The 23,464-nt window shown below is 40.3% G+C and overlaps 1 protein-coding gene across 3 annotated transcripts in view; it reads left to right on the forward strand.

The window, feature by feature from the left end:
• LOC144691768 (runt-related transcription factor 1-like) overlaps positions 1-23,464 on the forward strand; it is a 219,221-nt gene that overhangs the window by 157,737 nt on the left and 38,020 nt on the right. For all 3 annotated transcript variants that reach the window (XM_078560216.1, XM_078560218.1, XM_078560217.1), the window contains 3 exons: positions 9,604-9,848; positions 10,526-10,682; positions 12,000-12,104. In XM_078560216.1, the coding sequence (XP_078416342.1) occupies positions 9,604-9,848; positions 10,526-10,682; positions 12,000-12,104 (507 nt within the window). The remainder of the gene's footprint in view (positions 1-9,603; positions 9,849-10,525; positions 10,683-11,999; positions 12,105-23,464) is intronic.

Here is a 23,464-nt window from a genome sequence, read left to right on the forward strand (position 1 = left end):
TAATTCCACTAACTTAGATCTTTCCCAGGCCTAGTGGCACATGAGATGGACAAAGCATATGCTTACATCTGTTCCCATGGCTAGTGTTTTTTTTCTTGCTTAGAACAGGCCACCAGCCTGTAACCAGAAGCTGAAGCTTGAGGGGCTTCACTCCACATCAAGCATGGCTGACGAGGAAACTCTCCCACTGTTACCGCCTGCCATAGCATAGCCATATTGGAAGGATTTACAGGTTGATAATCATCCTGTTTGGCCACGTTATGAATGCACCTTCCATGGCCATCAAGTCCTGGAGTGGGACTGAAACCTGGAGCTTCTGACTCAGAGGTAGGAACACTACCCATTGCATCTCATTCCACTAACAGTAATATTGCCAAAGCAGGCTTTAAAACGAATAGGGATAAACATTTCACTGCACTTACAGGAAAGTGTTTTCCCTGCTTTACCTGTTTCAACACAACACAGTCAGAATTATTTTTGAAAGATATTTTTTAAGTAAGAACAAAATTTGATGTTCTACTTGCAGCTCAACTTTAACTAACATGATGGGAAAAGTGAACATCATTTTAATGCCTAAATGAAATTACTAGGTTTTAGATGCCTCAGGCAAAAATGAATCAAACTCTCTGGTGAATTTGGTAAGTGAAAAACTTATTAAGCATGAGTGCATGTCATTTCCCAATTTGCCAGTATTTAATAATCCCTGGGGTAGTTAAAACTCTTTGTAAAAGCAAGCACCTTACGCCAGCATTGGGCATTCGAAGCTGTTGCCTCAAGGTCATTGATACCTCTGCTCTCGGTGTTTCTCACAATGAACGGCGGGCAGTTTGGTTTGCCCTCTCACCTGTCCTGGGCTATGTACTTGATGCGAGAAGGCAGAGCTCCAACCAACATCTTCGGTAGAGCGAAAATTCATTTATTTTTCTCTCATTAGAGCGGTTGTTAAATTTCTAACTATGCAGATTGACTTTGTCTAGTATAAACAACATATCTGTTGAAAAAATTGACAATGTGTGGACTAGCGCTTTAATAATTTATACTTATTCTTCTGACTGAACGAATTTCTAAGTTTACGTAATTAGCATGTGTTTTTAATGGGGGCAGCAAGCGTTTCAGGACAGCTCTGCTTAAAAAGAAGGCAGCATTTTCATTGCAAGTTATGTTGTTTTGCAACATTGCTGTACTTGTACTGGGTAAATAAGTGTGCAGCATTGTCACGGGATGGTACGCTGCGCTCTGCTATCTTTATTGTACCTCTCGCACGACTTCAGGGTTTTATTTTTTCTAAAGCATATTCCGGACACTCGAGTGCATCGATTAAGTATTATGGTTTAAAACTAAAACCTAAAACTATCTATATTCTCCCGTTGGCTAAATCGCAGTCAGAGACGAGTTTCTTGAAATGCATTGCAATCGGTCTAAGTGGGAAGAACGGTTTATGAGATTAACTTGTGGTTTTAACTGTGGCTGTGATGGTACATTCGCGGTGCCTATCGTGGTTAATAGGCCCCTCCGCCTCAGTTCACCTCCCAACATCTTTAGTTCAATCAGATGTGACTGTGGTGTAACACAAATGCAGTTCTTCACAGCTGAGGAGCTCAGTGCAGATGTCGAGGTGCTTTAATATAAGGCATAATAATGGCAAGGTGTTCTGCTTACCATGATATATTGTAGCAGACCCCAAGGTAATATTGGAATAGTCACTGGTACTGCTTGCTAATTCACTCGCACTTTTTGTACGAATGGGCAATGCAACGAGGAAAAATGCTGTGTAATAAAATACAGCGAAGAGTGGAGCATGCCCTATTCATGTGCAAGATAAGATTTGTAACTCAAGTTCACGCCGGAAGAAACTGTGGAAGCAACTTCCTCGCATTAGTATTAAATATTTGTTTTTTGGGTTGCAGGAGTAACCCAGAGTGTGCAATCGCGGCCACAAGCCCCAGCTTTGGCAAGACTACTGATTATTTATTTCTGTGAGGTTAAGGAACTATTTGAACAGCCGAGCTCTCAATGGTGCTACACAGAAACTCTCTCAGTGGTTGACAAAGTGCATTAAAGGGGAAACCCGCACGGATGAAAGAATTTAAACGGCGCTATTTGAAGCTGCTACCAGTTTCGGAATTTGCTTCTGTAAATCGACGTGTCGTGTCCTTTCTGTTAATCGTCACTAAGTCAGTATGTGGAAGTGAATTCAGATTACATAGGGTGGCTATACGGTTACGAAAAAAAAACACACAACTAAAATGCAAATGCATTCATTGTAAAGACAGCTACAAAAGAGCTACTGTTTTTAAGCAGACCCACACGCACACACACACGGTTCAGAGTGGGTGGTAACAAGTGGAAAGAATTCAGGTATGTAACCAGAAATTGGTACAATATTAAATAGCCTAGGAAGTCCAAACACGGAAACCGTGGGTCCTAACTATAGTTAGTAACCGCAGAATAACACTGCATAGTCTTTTAGCACGAAACCTGTTTCAAGAACCTGGGACGAGGAGTGTCTCCGAAGAAAGGACGTGTTTGTCATGGTTTGAAAACAAATTTTCCACTATTTTCGGGTTATGACTCTAGAAAACGCATTAATACCGCCAGGAATCAAATTGCAGCTCTTTGAGTTGAGAAACGGCCAACTGATGTTTTTAATGGAATGGATTAGCTCCAGTTGAACCATCCTCACTTTGCCAATCCCTCAATAATCGAGTAAGATAGTTTCTCAGCATAAACAATAAACCTGTGTCTTGAATTTTAAGATTGTCCACCACTGAGATGTCACCTGGGGAGCAGCATAATTGACCAGGAATCACCCGCATCCCCTGTGGATGAACTCCCATCTCTGGACCCTAAATGACTGCATCAAATCATACCACCAGGAGACAAATTACCTTTCTTAATATCTCCCCGGACAAGCTGTAGCTGTTACCTGTGCCGTCATTCTTTTTGTTAACCGAAACAGTTTAATATATTTAATGGTTTCGGTAACAATAGTGCGGCAAGAAAAACCAAGTACCATGGTCAGCGAAAGGGTGGGTGCAAGAGAATAACGGGATGCAATGAAACGATTACCATTATAAACTAACACATTCTAATAATCGTTGCGTTATATGAGCCACCTTCAAAACTTTTTTTCATGACTGTTCTCCTCTGCCAATATAATTCTCAAGAGTCGCTTTTTTTTTGTTAACTAATGACGAATACTGGGATTTGTCCCAACCATTCCCTGCTGATGTGGGAGGAGAGAAAGGAACCGCGTTCAGTGTTGTTTTGGAAGTGGCTTCCTGCACACGGGTATATACTGAATCCTCCATTTAGATGGGGTGACGTGAATATCAGTCAACGGCTGGAGGAGCTGCACTATCGAGTTTACTGAAGGGATCTCCTAATGTAAACATTTGAACCATGTCACCTGCCGTCCTGATAATTCAAAATGGATATGTAAACTCAGGGGTGTCATCTTTAAAAAAAAATACAATTAAAATTGAAGTTATCTGTCAGCGGGCGAATGATGAGCCAGTTATATACTTTGCATCTGGGTTAGCGAGCCCCAGAGAAGGGTGCTGAGAATGATATTAGAATTAGAGTGCAGAATGGTAGCGTACTGTTAAGGTTTAGCAGAATTATAACAAACAGGATCAGGAGGACACTGATATATAGATATCAAAAAGTTAGACATAACTCATAATTGTATAACCCTGGTGCTTAAAGGTGAGATGGCCATTGTAAAGGGTATGTGGGATACAATGGGTGACCTATCCAAGCAAGTGGGTTGCAAATTAAACGGACCTGGAAGAGAGGTGGACGGATATGTTAAGAAAGATAGACCCATCTATTTACTGTTTCTCTATTGTAAAATACCAAACTTGTCATGTTGGAAAAGCAGGCGATAACTTTGTAGGTGAAATAGGGCTCCAGATTGAATGGCTACTTGAGCGCAGAGTGACACAACTGTTGGAATCAGTAATAATCAATAGGTTGGGTAGCTGTAGTTGTTACCAATGGGGTTATTTGCAATGTGTCTGGCAAATCATTTTAAACGCTTCTAACAAAACGAATCCTCTCCTGTTGCGCATCATACAATAAAACGCTCAGAAGATCGCCGTGCGAGTATTACTAAACACGTATTACGAATTTTTAGTTTGCAAAGGAATTGCATTCAATCGCTTTTTATTGAAAAATCATGGGCGACCCTTTTACATTTAACAGAGCGTAAATAAATATACCTAAAGCTCCCCCACTTGGTGTACTGTGCCCATACGTTCAGCGAGAGGAAAATTACACGTTATGTACCTTCCACCGACCTCTGATTTGGAGTAGTCAGCATTTAAAATAAAGTTGCATTTAAAATGATCAGACCCGCCGATCTACTTGGAAAAATGCAGCTGGGACAAGTTGCAAATGAGAGAATCCACAACTGCATTTTCAGACTTAGTGGATTTTTTTCTTTGTTTGTTTGTTTGAGCTTTTCAACGATGGTGGGGTAACCTACATGGTTAGTTCCTCTGTAAAAGGTTAAACTATTGCAGGCAATGGGATCATTGAAGGATGCTCAACATCTATTAAGCGAGGTTGGCTAGTCGAGCAGTTTTGCCACACTCCCTACACACGAAGGGACAAAATAATCAGATATGTGTAGATGCTGTGTGCTTCATGGTGAAATATTTAATGATTCCCCAGACGAAACGGCCCCCCTCATTAAAAACAATAAGGCTTGGTGACCATATTTACATATCGGATGCTTAAGGACGTGTGATAGGTTCAAATCAGGTCAAATAAACAATTCTTAATCTCTAATTTGTGCTATTTCCCATTCTTTTCAGTCAAATTAATGGTAACTAACTGAAATAATTTCTAGTAACGTTCTAGGTGTGATTTAATATTTTATCTACAAACAGTATTAACCTGAATGAGTGCGAAGTTACTGCGGACTAGCATCTTTCAATCCTTCATCAACTCAGTGATATCAATTCAATCATAATATTAACAAGGTAACTTGATATCCTAGGTTATCGGTTTCTAACCAATTCTACCTCGATTCGCAATTCCTTTCATTAAAAACTCCGGTCCAAATACGAAAATATCAAATCTACTATCGTGTGCTTTACTGATCCTTCGACCCTGTGCACATTATTAAACCCAGACATCCCGGTGATAAAAGGTAACACTAATTCGTGTGAAAAGCTTTGTGGCGGGACATAACCCTGGGTTTTTGATTCAGGTATATCACCAAAGCCGCGTAAGTCACTTGGATGTTGTCAATAAATGGTTAAACCTTCAGGAATACTTCGGGCGAGAAGGGATGTGAGTTTAGACAACCATCTGTGATGTGGGATGTTGACAGCCTCTCGCTTTTGGGAGTGTAATAGGTGAATCTGTAAGACTCGTAGCTCAAAAATCGTCCTTTCTGCTAAATGTGACCCTCGCTGTTTCTCATTACATTTTTCAGACTTCCCTCCTTTTCTAATCCTATTTCTAAACTGCTACTGCTTCGGTTAATCCAATCCCTAGCTTCGCACAAGGTTGCTGTTATGTGTTAACACCGACTCTAACCCTAACCGGGCTTGCTGTTCTGACAGACCTGTTGTGTCTCAGACTGAATTTGCAATAAACCCGTGCTGTTTCCACTCATTCTAAACCTAACCGAAACTTCTGTTTTGTTATTTCTTACCTGAAAGGTAAGACCGCTATTTAAATTGCAGCCGTGCCCAATACCCACTTCGTTTTAACACTGGGCTGAAAGGGTATGTATCTGAGAGTCTGTAATCCTATACTTGGCAGTTCAGTATTGATACTTAGCATAACTGGGTGGTTTTAATCCGCCTGATCCTGGGTGTTCAAACCAGTCATTTAATTTGGAAGTCCATTTTCAATTATGAATAAAGTAGATGAAGAACCTGAGGTTAGCATCAGGTGTATGCAAAGTTATTGTTCAATGTTTGCCTCGACGAAAGATTGAACCAAATTCGCAACAGAGGTAATGCAACACTCTTAGAGCATTACTAACTTCGCCAAAATATCACATTTTAATTAAAAAAAACATTGAAGATATTGTTTTTAAAAAAAAGGACGCGCTTTCCAATTAAGCTGTAAATGCCACTCACTGCCGAAACTTCAAAATGAAAATGGCATTTGAATCCTTACATAGAACAGTTTTAGATTATGTGAAAGAATGAAGCAAAGGAGTACAGGAGGAATATGGACAGTCACAATTTAAAATCATTCAATTGAATAAAGGCTGGCTATGGTATTTCAAAAAAAAATCTATTACAATTTTGTCAGTAGACATTTATCCTGCCGCCCTGTGCATTTCGCCAAATAATAATTCAATCTTATGAACATAATTTAATTCATGCGAATCTCCAAAGTTAAATAAAATCAATAATTCTAATTGTCTTGTTATTTTTGGACGTTCAGCAATGTAGTCCTCAAAGAGTTATATTCTGTGAAATCGACTGGAAAATCTTTTCTTAAAAAAAAGGCTGTCGCTGCATTTTTCTTAATAATCATATCTTTATTGAGACTCTTCCTGTTTAGTTGCAGAACCTAAAATGTACTGCCAAGACACGCAGACATCGCGCAGGGGGTGGCTCACTCACATGATATGTATGACACATGGAATAAAAAATACAGTGTACAATCTGTCAGGAGATAAAGTCGCCCACGATGTGGATGGGGTTAATGCACATTTTGTTTTTCTTTTCAAGAAGGTATTGCTTGCCCTGCAAAAAAAAAAATAGTTCTGCAGCCAAAACCAGAACTCCAGCTCGGGGAGAATTGTCAGGCCCCAGTGCAGCTCAAAGAGCTCCGCTTCAAGGTCCATTGCTGCCCCCTGGAGTTCATCAGTCGGTTCTGCTTGCTCCTGCACAGAAGCTTTTCAATGTGACAGTGCGCCTGACTGAGGAAAACTGGATATTGCGTAGTTCTTTTTTTTTTCAATCGGGCTCATTTATTAAATCCTCCTCCACGTCAGGAAACGAGTGAAATTGCAGCCCATTGCCCCCCCGCCCCCCACCATGAATTGGTTGTCATGAGAGTCTCACGCTGCCTTAACCTTCCACGCTTGCTACATACTTGTCGCTGTTCGTGGTGCAGACAGTAGCTGGATTCCTGCGGTTTCCAAAGGGTCACAAAGCACTGACTATGTGGGATTGAAATCATACCTGTTTGATTGTCAATCAGCGACCAGATCATTAATATCACAATCAGGAATAAACAGCGGCCAGGAAGTGGCTGCAACCTTAAAGGGAAATCGCTGGGAGAAAATACAGAGCTCTGTGCTTTGGAGAGTGACATCCCTCAAATATTGGAAACTTTATATTTTTTTAAAATGAACAATGTGCGAGAATCGATTCTTTTTGATCTTTAAGTCACATCTGATCTAATTTAGGGCGTGTGTTATTTAAGCCATGCACGACTGGCGAAATATATTTCTATATATGCAGGGCATGGTAAAGTTGCATTCATTCGGCGTAGATTTGTTTTATAAAATTTTTACAGCTTTTAAAAAGTAAGACGATGATTATCCTAGATATAAATTTATGCAAACGAATGTCTGGAGACAAGAGACTAGCATACAAGTCCGCCTTCTTGTCAACTCTAAATTTGCATATCCTGTGTTTGACAGTCAACATTGAAGAGTTAAAATTAAAAACCAGAAATCCCAAAAAGCATAATGTTTAGGAACAAAAAGAGCTAAAATAACTGATATAAACTCCTAATCGAATTAATGTGTAAATATTTAGCTGCCAGTGTATAAACAGCAGTCAGGGAATAAGAGGTCGCCAATTGGGACTGAATAAACTAAACATTTTCCTGCTTTTGTTTTTGCGGATGGACCAAGGATAATTAAAACATATTTTGCAAAAAAAAAATGAAGGGAATTAAGGATATCTCACTGCAGGATTCTTCTTTTTTATTTTTTTGGTCAATCAATAATGGATTATTGGAAATTGGATTAATGGAAGTTATATTAAATATATTTGCTGGTTGAAAGTAATGTATTTTTTGTTTAAAAAGTCAGGTTGTGTGAGAAGTTAAAGGCATTTGAAACGACAAATCGAAGAGAGGTTAAGTGCTGGTGGTGGAGTGGGGAGGAGGGGGAGGGGGTGGGTGGGGAGTGCAGCGGAATCCCATTGACGGAGGTGGCGCTCGCCCCCGTGCGCGCTCTCGAGCGAGCTCGGGTTCGGGCTCGCGTAACCCCACCACCACACCGCGCGCGCGCCCTACCCCCCCCCCCCCCCTCCAACTCCCAACTCCCTTCCCCTCAATTCGCCACTCGGAAGGCCAGAGGCGCGTTCACTTTCCGGCCGCCCTCTGATTGGCCCGCCCCCCTTCTTCCTGCCCGGGCCCGGATTCTAGAACGCGGAGCTGATTGGTTTGGAGCGGGCGAGATGCAAATGAGTGGGTTGTTGCGGCCAGAGAGACTGGCCGGGGCTTTGGTGTGGAGAAATTCCGAGACATTCACCTTAAATCAGAAGGAGAATGAGTGTGGGAGGCTCATTCATAAAGCGCTGGTGTGCTCCTGCTTGTGCCTGGGAGTGTTCTAGTGTGTACACCACATAAATACTTTTATTTTTTAACCAAAAAAAAAGAGAGACGTTCAAAGAGGTGGAATGCCGATGCAGAGGAGAGAAGTTTATTTATGAAGTGGAAAAAAAAAACTTAATTTCTTCTGCAGCCTGAGAGGTCTTGTCAAAAAAGAAGTTTCTCCAGCTTTTGAAAACAAAACTTTCAAGATTTTTCTTGTTAGTTATTTGGCACAGAGTCATCTTCAGGGCGGGTGTCTCTTGTGTGAAGTTCATGTTGAACTAAAGTCTGTCTGTGTGCCTGTCTGTGTGTGTGTGAGTGAGTGAGTGCGCTCTGAATTTCGGTCAGGAGATTATATATGTGGTGTTTGTGTGTCTCAAACCACAGAAGAGCCGCAAGCCTTAACCGAGCTGCAAAAACCACGCTGCACCCAAAATAAAGATCTCGAAAGCGAAAGCTCCGATAAGCAAACCGTGCCTGAAACCCGTGGAAGAGCAGAACATTCTCGTGGATTTTTAAATTCTATCCGAACGGACCGAACTGCCTGGTGTATATATATTTTTTTTAAAAATCCGATCGCTGGATAAAACTACCGTGCAATTTGTTCCTATTTTTTTTTTAAAAAAAGGAAAAGAATTCAAGAACCGTCTTATTCGGTCTTCGGCCGGGGCCGGTTTCAGATAACATCTAATGTCCAAACTGTAGGATCATGCAAAGCAGGAGGCTGTCAGAAACGTGCTATGAAACTGGAAAGTGAAAGGGGGCCAGCAGCAGAGAACTTACAGGTGGACAGTTGATTATTTGTAACCGGTGACTGATCAAAAGCCCCCAGCGCCTGGCACTTGTGCGGGGCTGTTTTATTACTGGACCTGGTCAGAAGTGAATCTACCCAGAGACTTGGTACTTGATACGTGGTGACCTGCACCATCGGCTTGCAGGTGGATTAAGGCAGGCAGAGAAAAAAAAAGATCCAAGACTAAGTTTGTGTTGCTGCCCGCTGTTCTTTTCTCTCTCTCTCTCTCTCATTATTTTTTTTTTTGAGATTGTTAAGTTTTGTTGTGATGCGTATCCCTGTAGATACCAACACCAGCCGCCGGTTCACGCCGCCTTCCACCACGCTGAGCACGGGGAAGATGAGCGACTCTCTCCCGCTGGCACCGCAGGAGAGCGCACTGAGCAAACTCCGAGCCGCCGATCGCAGCATGGTCGACGTTTTAGCCGATCATCCCGGAGAGCTGGTCCGGACGGACAGTCCAAACTTCCTCTGCTCCGTCCTCCCGACTCACTGGAGGTGCAACAAAACCCTCCCCATCGCATTTAAGGTAAATGTGCCCGTGACGCCTCGGCAGCTTCTCCAGTCTGTGTCCTTTAATGTCTGCGGTGATGAAATGTGCCTTTAACTGTTGCATCTGAATCTTCAATAGGCCCTGTAGCCCAAGTTGAAGTGCGCCTATTTTTCATAAGCTGCTATATGTTTTATAATTAAATGTACATATTTTATATTTATTTGTATTTATCATTTCAAGTATATATTTTTTATATTATATTTGGTGCAGATTATTGGGGAGAAATAAGTCAAATATTTAAACTGTATTCCGGTCACTGCTGCCCTGGCTGATTTTAAGGATAAGTTATCGTTGAGTCATATACATTCAGACTAGAATTTTATATTTGACTTCGGTGACTCAAGAGTTCTCGTAGGGTGAATTCTCCAAGCTCTCTCCCACGAGAACCAGTAGTTTTCTCGGGAAGCGATATACAGCAGAGGCTATCATCATATATGTCAACGGTTTAAATAGTGTTACAAACAATTGGGTTGTGTGAAAGTTAATGCAGTGGGCGGGGGGATATCGATTTCTGTATAAAAGTCGGGGGTGGAGGATGTATTGGACAGAATATAAAGGGATCTTTGACTGGGAAGTTGAGGTTTCGTGCTGGGTGCTGCTCCATAGTCCTGCCTGGTCGCTCTGTCTCAGTTGTCTTCCTCTCCCGGGTACAGGTGGTCGCCCTGGGGGATGTCCCTGACGGGACCCTGGTCACGGTCCTGGCCGGGAACGACGAGAACTACTCGGCCGAGCTACGCAACGCCACGGCGGTCATGAAAAACCAGGTGGCCCGCTTCAACGACCTGCGATTCGTCGGACGGAGTGGCCGAGGTACTGGCAAACCACAGCAACTCGCCCTGGGCAGAGCGTCCCCTGCCCTCTGCCGTTACAGTTCACCCTCCCGCTCCTTGATCCTTCCCTGTTTAACCCCACCACCCCCCGCCCCCTTCACACCCACCCCCACCCCTTCACATTAATTGCCCACATCGCAAGTATCGAGTGTCCAAGTAGCAAAGCGATCCCGGCTGATAAGTGCATTCAAAAAATATTCTCCCAAGTTTAGATTACATCAGATCTCGTTGATTCGCTGTATAATATCTGGGGGAGTGTTAACTCTCTGCTGAGGATCCTGGTGATTGATGTTGTACTTTTATTTGTTTGGGTGAAGAGGGGGGTGCTGAGATCAACACAGCGATGTTTAGGTAAAACATTGCCAGGTGGTTTCAGCAGAGCCTCTTGTCTTTTTGGCTCCGCCTCTCCCTCCTCTCCTTCCCTTGCCCGTGTGAGGAGGACTCACTCACCCAGTCCCGGACTTGCCCTGGGCACAACGTACAAACTCAACGCGGCTCCTCCAAGTACCTGTGGCATCGTTATAGATCACACCACTCTTGCAAGATCAAGCCACGGCGTTAACAACTGAGCTTCAACCCCCTGCACATGAGTTTGAAACACTGAAATAGCCCAGATATTCAGCACTGCATTTTTGCTACGGTTTTTTTTTAATGACATCAAAACATTTTTTTTTTAAATACACCATATAACAAAATAAAATCAGAAAATGCTGGAAAAACTCAGCAGGTCTGAGCATCTGTGGAGAGAATGTTGAGTCACACGGACTTGAAACGTTAACTGTTTCTCTCTCCACAGATGCTGCCAGACCTGCTGAGTTTTTCCAGCATTTTCTGTTTTTATTTCATATTTCCCACGTCCGCAGGGTTTTGCTTTTACCGCCTTGTAACTTAGCTTTAGTTAAAGTACAGTTTCCCATAAGATTCAAGTTACCTTAAACACATCAGCATCCCGTGTGGAGAGGCTCTCTCAATTCTAGGCAGCCTGTAACGCCCTTGGGACTGTGAATTAGAATTCAATTTATCTAATATCGCCGAAATTGTACACGAATTTGGGTTCTGCCTGGACTGGAAACGAAGAGCAGAAAATGCAACAGTCAGTCTAAACTCCGAAGTGATTCAGATATGAGATGGGATTGTTTGATATTAAACAGTGACCGCGTGGAAAACGCTGTTTCCTTTCCAGCTATCACATTTTTGAACGAGCTGTTAACATTTGCAACACAATCTGTTTCCATGCTTTCTGATCACCCAGTTGTCTCCAGAGCTGGCTCATTTATTGTTGTGTTCCCCGTTGCAGGGAAAAGCTTTACGTTGACCATCACAGTGTTTACAAACCCGCCTCAGGTAGCCACTTACCACAGAGCCATCAAGATCACAGTGGACGGACCTAGGGAACCCAGGAGTGAGTACCCCAGTTGTCTATTCTATTTTTTTTTTACCCAAACGGACGGGGATGTGGTCATTCTATCCTGCACCACATTGCCATCTTTAATATTATGAGTTGTATAATCTCATTGGTTGTACGCCTTATTTTCTACATTTTCAAATGTAGCAGCCCCACTCTCGCTGCAATTGTGACTACACGGGAAAAGCAACCGCTGCCTCGAAGCAGCTGCTGAACTTCGGGAGCTGGTGATCCTGTCTGCGTGTTTCTTTTTTTTTGTTTGTTTGTAGACAGATAAACCGAATATTTTGTTAGGCGAAAACCGCTTCTTGATTCGCGCTCCGAAGATTTCCAGTGCTGAGATCGAGCGCATTTAGTAGTGGGAGCACCAAATAAAACCCAGGCGTTATCCAGATAACGCTCAAGTGAAATAGTGCTGCTGTCAACAAACGGTCAATAATCCCATTGGTACTGAGATAATTTTCCCATCAAGAAATTTAAAAGCCTTTTGCTGCCCAGAGATTTGCAGCATACTGACCATTGGTGGTGATTTGCGAGATGATTGTGGGTTAAATACATGGATGTAACAGGTTTTTGCTCATGAATTACTGAGAAGAAATGGCACCATTGTATACACCATAGTTCTAACAGTAAACAACTTTATAGGTCTTTGAGACATAAAAAGTCTACGCACACAGACACGCACACAAACAAATAAAACACCAAAAAAATGCTTTCGATCGAAATAATCAAATATCGATGGGGCATTGTTTGTGGATATTTAGTTACTTTAAGGAAAAATATCAGACTAGGATCCTTAATGTGCATTTGGTTACTGGAAGGTTTTGCAGTACTTTATAAATTGCCACATTCAGAAGTTGTTACTTGACTATTTTGAGTGCACTAGCGCGACAGAATCCAGTAATAAACAATAAGGAAAGGGGACTGGTTAATAACAAACATCCTAACGTATGGCACAACCTAAACACCTCCAGCTCACTTGGCTCACTTCTGGAGTATTTGTAGTTATTTGCAAAATGTACTTTATAGGTTAATCACCAAGAATGAATAATATTGTCAATTGTTAAACATTACCAGGATGTCCTAACAGAAACCTTTATTTCATATAAATTAATAACAATTACAGGCAGCCATGTTTTACAAATATACCCGTCAAGGCTGTTTTATTAGATAAATAAAATAATTTACATTTATATATTCTGATTAATTTGCACATAATTCTTATTATCATCACAAAATGATACTTCTAGCTATTAAACATAATATGCTGTTGTGAGTCAATAGTGATATACAAAAGCCATACGTCAGAAATAGTTATTTTCTTTTCCCAAAGCTATCTGATAATGAGTTAAGATCTATCTGAAACATTCCAAAGCTTCCATGGAGTAGTTGCTACACTACAAAGTGAATACAAAACCTGACTGACTCTGAGATGGTTTAACAGATTCAGTAAATACTTGAATGAGTTTAAGTGTAGACTAGCAATTAAGTCAATCACATCCTTTTCTAACTCAACCATTAAATACTGATTGGAATTACTTACGGCTTAGTGTTTAATTATTTTTTTAATGAAAGATGTAAAACTGCAACTTTTACTGTCGTTAGTTACAAGTATTTTACAAAAATGTAAATTACAAAGACGTTCAAAATTCGTCACAAATGATCAGTTTGAGGGCATTAATAATAAAGTGATAAAATAGTAAGGGAAGTACAGTTATGAGGGACAGTCACAGCCATCAATATGGTTTCATTGTTTTGAGTTGATTTGATATGATACGCCTATTTAGTATTATCATTTAAGATTAATTTTCATATGTGTCTTCATACATTCTGCTTTTGAAATAGATATCTGTAATTTTACATTTGGTTGTTTTGGCCACTGCAAATATTTGGTATTTGAAAGTCATCTGCTCTCTTTTGATTTTAAAAACTAATCTTTGACCACACTTATTGTACTTAACAAAACGAATTGATATACAACTCTACTCACGCTAATTTTTTGGTTAGAAAGTGCCATACTATTATTTCCCAGTCGATCTTCATTTCCCCTGCGCCTTAACACACCGTTCCTCTTCTAATACTCTCTTTACCAGCCCATTATATTTAATCCTGGATACCTGGATCATTTGAGTGTATTTGTGTGAGATAGCGGTGTTGCTGATTTCACAAGCAAAAGAATGTACTGAAAATTATTATACTTGCCTCTGGGAGCATGACAATTAAAATTTAAACTGATTCATTATCATAATCAGTTATCAAAGCTCTTTATTATTAAAGTGTTTTAGCTAAATTTCTGGTTACACTTCTTCAAGGAATTTGTTTTGTAAATTAATAATAATTTATTCTCTGTACTTAAACTACTCATCTGAATTGCAATTAGAGGTTCTGATATACAAAATATAAATTTGTCTTTTATCTGAAAATAACTTATTTAAGAAAATAAAGCACTCCAATATAACTGCCTTTAAAGCTTTTGTATCTGCAGGGAATTATAATAAATTATAAAGCAGCGGAGGGAGGGTGGGTGGAATTAGTCTTTATATTTGTGAATAGCAGAAGATTATCTTTTCACCCATTCATCTAAACCACAAAATTACCTTTGATCTTGTGTTTGGTGAACATCAGAGAAACCAACAGATTTCAGATAAAGATTCAGCTCACCTCCCAGCCAAACCACAGAACTGAGTCAAAGTAATCTCTACAAACTGCATGGGGTTGTGGCAGATTCCCCAACACAGTTTGTATACTTGATCGGCTAAGAAAGCATTTATTAAATACGGAAAGGAAGATTTGATAGCCCGTATTATAACCCATGGTGTGTGCCTTTCTCTTTGAAAATGTTATCCTTTGCTAGATATTTTTAAGATAGTGTGTAAATATTTTAATATATATTTATAATTAAATCCTGTAGGAAGATACAGAATCCTTATGCATTTTCAACAATTTCACTCACTGGATAATTGTTTTATTTCCAAAATAGTTTCAATACGAAGAAAACAGAACATAAGCAGTAATTAGGACAAGTGACTTAGGGCAAGTATCATCCAGAACTGCTCAAAAACTGGCATTCTTTTTACTTCTGGGTATATTTTGTGTAAAATTGGATTATTTGGGCAACAATTTTTAGTATACAGGTAAGCATAGAAATTTGCAGAATGTCCTATCACGTCAAATCACTTGGTCTAACAGCAGGACGTGTTGCGATTACTTGGAGGTTTTGTGATGCCTTGCAGGATTTTACAGAGCAACTTCAGAATAGTGTAATAAAGAATAATATTTGGAATCAGACAGTTGCAGCATCAAGTGTATCGTAACGTGAAACTAGATCTTTTAGCAAAAATTATTACTAATACTCAGTAGGAGAAAAATAATCAAAATTGCTATTCAAATATTATAAAACATAATGGGATTTTTTTTAAAGCACAAAAGTAGCATTTTGCGTTTTTGAATCTTTTCCCTCAGATTGCCCCTGTCCATCACAGAAGCCCGTTTAGAACACAAGGTGCATATTAACTCTGTTCCCATGAATATGGAGTGTTATATTAAATTTACCAGGCTGGAATACATGAAAATCACTAAAATAACTATTCAGTTTAAAGGCAATTGAATAACTTCTTTTTTAACTTTGGTGTTTAAATCATAGCTTTGGCCAATTCAACTACTGGAAATGATCACATTTAGCACTTGATTCCGACCATTTTATTATGTTTTAAGCAGTCTATATTTACAATCACAAGTACAAATTTGAATTGATTTGTGTATTAGGTCAGTGTTTGACCTTTTACACAGGACAAAATCTGCAAAACTGTATATTTACGGGACTCATGAACTCAAGCGCTGTGAATTATTTAATGTCTATTTGAAATTTTTAATAATTTCCCAACTCTAGAGATACTGTACTCAGGTGGTGGTTAATCGGAAAAAGACGATGTACACAAAATTCTTTTTCTTTATTTTATTTTCTTCCTTATTCTCCCATGACGATATTACCTGCCGATTGGAGCATGTTTCCATGGGTGCCATTTAGCCTCAGGCAGCTCACCTAGGTGATAACTTTTCACGTCCAATGTGCAGCATATTACTGCTCAAATATGAAGCAGTATGAAGTGCTAAGGACTTGTAAGCTCGTGACCAGTACACCTCTTTGCAGACACTCATGCAGTATTCCTAATTCCATAGGAGGGGCAGGGTAGTGGACCCTTTCTCACCAGGGACAATGAAAATCATGAAGGGTGAATCACCTCATTCAATCCAGTGCATTTTGGAAGTTCCACATTAAGAGCAATTTCTGGTGGCCTGGGATATAGCGGGGGTCTATGCACTCAGCTGTGAAATAGTGCATGTCCCATGGCTATCTGAGGAAAGGGATGACAAAAAAAAACATTAAAAAATTAATATGAAAAGTGGATCAGAAATCAAATATAAAAACAATCTTACAGAACTGGATTTGTTGTGATAATTCCATTTTGACAATTGAAAATTATTGATTTTACACTCTGGTAATTAGTAACTGTATTACATATTACTATTATTTGCAAAGATGCTATTACCCATGAACACAGCAAAACCTGGGGCAGAATTTTACGACAGCGGGATTTTACGTTCCCGCTGTTGTCAATGGGATTATAATGTCTCGCCGCATTTTACAGCCCCGTCCCTGCCAAAACGGGGCCGTAAAATTTTGCCCCTGAAGTCAGCAAGGATCAGGGGGAGCTTCCAATGGTTGTGGTTGTTGGAGACCAATCATCTCAGCCCCAGGATATTATTGCAGGAATTCCCCAAGGCGGCATCCTGGGTCCAACTCTCCTTGGCAATAATTATGCTGTTAAATGCCAAGTCCCCTGCCGTCCTCACCCTGGATGTTACCATTGATCAGAAACTCAACTGGTTCAGCCATGTAAATTCTTGGCAATTAGAGCAGGTCAGAAGTTGGATGTTCTGTGGAGAGTGGTTCACCTTTCGACTCCTCAACATCTCTCATCCATCTATAGCACACAAGTTAGGAGTGTGACAAAATGCTTCAAACTTCCCTGGATGTGTGCAATTGCGACAACACTAAAGTGGAAAAAGCAATCCCCTCAATCTGCAACTTCATCCACAGGCCTAAACATCCATTCCTTTCCCGAGTGTCATGGCTTCTTTGGCAGTAACGAGCAAATTCTTGACCTCCAGCATCTTGGAGAACTAGGGGCAACAAGTCTTTTTGGAATGCCATCATGTCCAAGCTTACCCTTCACCTACCAGCCTAATTTGGAAATATATTGCAGTTCCTTTGTTTTTGTTGGATTAAAATCCTGGAAATGCCTCTCTAACATTATTGTGGGAGTACCTTTACTAAACAGGCTGCAGTGGCCCAAGGAGAATGCCCACTGCAGACTTTTTGGGGGACAAAGGGAACGGCAATGAATGCTGGCTTTACCAGCTCCATCCGTATCCCAAAGTGCAAATTAGGAATAAAAGCAAAATATATTACGTGATCAATTAAAAATGTTTTCATGGGGGTAGAAGACTGGCCATATCAGATTGGCTGCCTATCACACCAGCTCCCACCGTTCTATCACCCCTCACTCCCCCACCAGCCACTCCCTTAGCCTAAGGGCGGAATTTTACGCCAGCGGGATTTTACAGTCCTGCCGTGAATGGCTTGACGCATTTTATGGCCCCGCCCCCACCGCCATGGGGCTGTAAAATTTCGCCCTAAGTTTCCTTTCCATTGAAGTTGAAGCGTCTCTGGAATTAAGAAAATGGAAAAAATGTGAATTAGTATTGGCTTATATTGAAATTCTGTATGCATTAAGATTATTTTCAAATCCAATATTTGTAGCTAACCAATACAATACAATTTTAATACGATTTTTTGTTATCGTTGTTTTGTATTAGTTTGTTTTGAACAGTTTTCTGAATTGTGTGGCTAGTGTTATGCTGCAGACCCATATCTACTGACAAGTGAATTTAAGCTGTCCCAAATTATTATCTAACTGATCAGCACCATACATTGGTATTTACACAATTAAGCATAATTACTAGAAAATTGGAGTTATTTAATATGAATACTCATTTGTTCAAAACAATATTTTCTTAATAATGAGCTATTTAATAAAATAATATTACCTCACAAATTTTTCAGCAAGTTATTGTGTAAATTGTTGGACAGTGTCTTGAAAAAATGTTTCTCATCACTGTGAAACCAATGCTTTAAAATTAATTGTATTATTATGATCACAACCAAGTAGCACTGGAAGCATCATACAGTCTACCGTCCACTTAGTCTAGGATGTTGGGATATTTTTATCGAGAATTTTTCACGACTATCAAGGGTTCTGAATACAAAGTAAGCTTCCAGAGGGAGACAGGTCACCTTCCTAATCCACTTCCCCACATCACTCCTTGTCATTCCTTCACTTTATCTTTAGCATGAAACATTTCTAACTTTTCCTTACAAAATAACTGCCAGTTGAACCACCTGGACAGGTTATTTTCTGGCCACATAGTTCACTACAATGTATCACAGAGCAGGATGGTTTAACTCCCTCCAGGCTAAGTGATCAACATTGATTATGTTATGGTCCTTCTTGTACTGCTGGGCTAAGTTTGTAATTTTGTATAAAAACATAATTGCAAACTACAATATGTCATCATTAAAAGGTACCCTGACCAAAGTAAGCAGTTTCACTAACTCTTAAAACAATTCGCTACACACCATACTTATCCTATCCCTGTGGTGTACAGCTTACATCTTTATAACATTAATAATAAAGCCACACCTCTTAAACATTAGCGCTAAGCTTTCATAACCCCAAATGTTTATCCTTCATCTGATATTTTTTCAGCAATTCTTTTAGAAATGACAAATAACTCGGAAACAAATTGGATTTGGATTTAAGATCCATTCTGTGATTGTAGCCAAAATGAAATCAGCATATTAGAGTCCGGTCCAGTGAATTTTGCCTGGAAAGCTGCACATGATGTGTATATCATCTAAAGTCAACTTTAGTTAAATGTCTAAACATATTTATAGTGTCAGGAGTATTTTATTCATTCTGTACCAGCTGTCAGACACAACACTGCCAAAAAAGTATCAATGAATTAGATAATTTTAGACAGCTTGTTTCAGTTCATTCTGCATGAACAATACTATTGGTCATCACAAGTGAAAGAAAATGCCTTTCCCTTTTAAATAAGGTTTGATTAATTCTGATTACATTAACTAAAAGTACTAAAGAAGTCTTACCTCAATATTTATTGATTTGAAAATTCTGGAAGAATTCTCACACAGTATCAGTGATTGCCTGATTTACTTTCGCAGATAGATAACAGAAGCTTAGAAACTACCATTTGTGATATTGGTACAAAGATACTTACTTTGTATGACATTTCTCTGTCTGTAACAAAACCATTAAAAATAAAACAGGTTTCTGTTGAAATAGTGGACAAGGGAATAGCATACATTAAACACAATGGAAATAGTATATCGCCTAGAACTTCCTGTTGCTGACATTGGCTAATGAAACATTCTTTTGCCATCCTGGCGGAGGCAGTCATCCATTTCAAATAACAGGTAAATGCTGCTTTAAAATAGTGTCTTACACATATTACTCCTGGTGTTTCAGCTTGACTGTTAGTCTGAAAATATCAGCAATGGTAATTCATAGGTTAGCAGGTGTGGAGTAGAATTGCAAATATGTATGCTGATATCACAAGCTGCAATTTCTAGGGACAAGAGGCTCTTATAGTAATTTTGTTGTTTGTTAACATAGTTCAATGCACAATGGTCCGAGAAAACATAAAAAATGGCTTGTAACAATTAACCCCAAGGACAGAATACTATATTACTTCTTGGTTGTTTGGCATTAACACATAGAACAGTCTTTATGAAAGATAAGTTTATATTTAGGACTTGTGTCTTGTGTATTTACACACACATAAATCTCTCAAGAGTAAGCATGTTACTCAAAGTTAAGAGCTCATTATTGGTTAGTTTGCCTCTTTTATAGTGTTCTCTGGCTTCACCACCCTTGTGTGATGGAAGAGGGGAAGAAGAATTCTGATCATATTCAAATATTTTTGTGTTGTTTGTACGTGTGTGTGTGTGTGTGTGTGTGTGTATGTGTGTGTGGCCAGATGTGTTGCTGTCTGTGTATGTGGTGTGGAGTGGCTGTATGTGCAGGCAGGTATGTGGCTGTGTGTGCATGTAGTGTGTGGGTGTATGTGTGGAGAGATTTGACTGTGTGTGGTGTGTGGGTGTTTATGAAAGCAAAATGCATAAACAAACAGATGGCAAGTAATGTTTGGTTCTCACAAACTTTAAAAAAAAACTTGTTCAGTTCTCACAAGGTTAATGTTGAGATTTATACAGCAATGCAGCTTCATTTGGATCTAGCTGCAAAGCTAACTGGAGTCAATCCAAGCAATATGATACATTCTTACTAAATTGATGAGCATCATTAACCTTTAGTAATTTAAACATATTTTCTTCCCTATCTTCTAAAAGATCACTACGACAATGATGGCAAACGTTTTCTCTCAAAAACCATCGTCTTTATTTTGGCCATATCTACACAAATGGTTGAACTGCGATTTTGGACGAAGCAGTCTTCATTATGTGCACATCTTGTGTAACATAAGTATGTTTGTATTTAAACTGGTTGTTGTGCTCCAAAGACCTGTTAATATTAACAGCATTTTACAAATGTCCAAGACAGTAAACCACATTATCGTTACTTTGGAATTGCCTGAACATCTGCTTTTGGCTTATTCTGCAGTTATACCACAGGTCTGAGATTGGGCAGTACTGAGTTATACTGCCAACTCTGCACTGCCTTCCAGTCAGAGGAAAGCAGAGTTCTTTGCCTGCAAGTGTCAATGGGTACACACAGAAAACTGCTAACCAGCTAACAGCACTGTTGAAAATGTTAACGTTGGAGAAGTGCTAACTGGACAGTTGTTCCTGCTTAGCATTGACAATGTAAAGGTGGAACTGCCTGGGAACTTCTTAAACTTTAGTTTTATTCTTGAACAGCTGGCCTCGCACCAGTTGCAGCCATGCTACAGCTGGTGTGAAGCCTATGTTGTGTGAGACTGCTTCCTGGAGGTAGTCATAGAACTGAAGTTAAATCCTGAACTGACATAAGCTTAGCTACAGTGAGTTATGCTGCTCAATGACATAGAGTCAACATCACTTTGTAGCAATGAAGAACATTCAGCAAAACTCTGCTGCCCATATCCTAACTTGCACCATCATCCCTGTGATCACTGACCCACATTGGCTTCTGATCCAGCAACGCATCAGTTTTAAAATTTCATCCTGTTTCAAATCCCTTCATGACCTCTGTAATTTTCTCCAGCCCAAGATATCTCCATTTCTCAAATCCTATGCCTCTTGCGCGTTCCCAATTTTAAACGTTCCACCAGTGATGTCCGTACCTTCAGCTGCCTGTGCCTGGAGTCTGGAATTCCTTCCCTGAACCTCTCTGTCTGTCTACCTCTCCCTTCTCTCTGAAGACACTCCTTAAAGCCTATCTCCTTGACATGTCCTAAATCTTCTTATGTAGCCCAGTGTCATGTCTTGTGCGAAAATGTTTCTGTGAAGTATCTTGGGATATTTGATGATAAAAGTGCGATATAAATGTACGTTGTAGTTGTTGATTTGGTAATCATGTTGTGGATGTCAAAACTAACTAAAAATCACTTAGGTAATGGTCAAACATTGAAACTGTGTGCCAGAAGTTTCAGATTTCAGGCTATTCTTAATCCTTTCAGCAAATCATTCACAATTTGCTGTTGCAAGTATAAAATCTGAAGCTCTTGGATTTCTTTACGCTACTTGTTTCAGAAATTTTCACCAATTGTTCTTTCTCCTCCCCGTTTTTCTCCGCGGCCAGGATTTTCCGCTCGGTGTGCGGGCACACGCCTGACACGCCCGAGCGTGAAATAGCGTGCAGTGACGTCGGGCAAGTGTCGGGCCCGCCGACAATTAGAAGACCAGTTAGGGCCCTTAAACAGCTAAAGAAGTAGAATTTTTCACTGCCTGTCCAACCTTAAGGTTGACAGGCAGGCCTATAGGCCGGGCGGCCTTTGCATTTTTTGCACAACCTCTTCCACGGGCAGGATGGGGTTTCCAGCAATGAATAAAAAAAAAAATGACGTTTTTTAAAACTTATTTTTAACATGCCCCTCTTCATGTGACTGAGTCACATGTGGGGACATGTCTATATTAATTGTAAATTCTTCATTTATCATTTTAAAAATCTTCAGCTCCCTAAGGAAGCTCTGTGCACAGACTTCAGCGCTCAGGCTCCTGCTGCCCCCATCCCGGCAGTGCTGAGGCTCTTAGCGCACACTTTACGCTGGCTGGCCGTTAATTGGCCAACCAGTGTGAAATCGCAGCCGCTCCTGGGCCTGCCCACTGTGCCTGCCCGCCATGCCTGCCTGATGAGGGGAAAATCCTGCCCCTGAAAATGGCAAATCAATATAGGTTACAGTTCTATAGGGTGAACAACCCTCAGGTAACTCACCGAATTGGTCGTTCCTCTTGTGAGTTTCGGCAAGCTATTTGGCCACGGGAGTCAAACCTGGTACTATCTTCGCCTAACGTGTACAAACACTTCTAGTAGGGGATCACTGGACAGCAATCAGGAGCAGAAACAATGAATGATTTTTTTCTTCCTTCCAAGTGCAACTGTCCTGATACTTAATCTAGGCTATACTGAGGGAGTGCTGTATTGTCTGAGAAACCGTTTCAAATGAGAAATTAAACCAGGGACTCGTCTGCCTGCTCAGTAGACTCAAAAAGATCCTGTATTGAAGATTGAGAAATTCTGTTGCTGAATTGGTCATCATTCCCACCTGAACCAATAGCAGCAAAAAGCATATTAACTGGTCAAACCTTTATTTTCTGCTTATTATCGAGATGAATTTAATGGGTTAAATGAGCTGCAGGAGAAGCAGGAACCTGCCAAATGATATAAAAGACCATCTCAGTGACAATATGGGGGGGCTTTAGAAAAACACTAAGATCATGAAAAATACAGGAAAGGTTCCAGCTCTGAGATGAAAACAGGATATTGTGAAATTGCATGGTAGGTCTTAAAGGGAGAAAAGAACAGGCTAATGCTTCAGTCACAGAATTCCTTTCTGGAGCTAAGCTCAGACATTGATTTCACCACACCCAATGTATCAATTTAATTTCACTCCACCCCGGACACCAATGGACACACTCCATATCCACTTTGCCAGGCCCCACTTTTCAGCTCAGACATGTGGCCCAGAGCTTCCTATGTCTCTCAATTTGACTGCCCTTCCCAATCCCATTCTGACTTCTCCAATTTGGCCAATCAAGCTCAGTGCAAGCTTCAGGA

Source organism: Cetorhinus maximus, chromosome 16, assembly GCF_964194155.1.
Source record: "Cetorhinus maximus chromosome 16, sCetMax3.hap1.1, whole genome shotgun sequence".
NCBI classification, from domain to species: domain Eukaryota; kingdom Metazoa; phylum Chordata; class Chondrichthyes; order Lamniformes; family Cetorhinidae; genus Cetorhinus; species Cetorhinus maximus.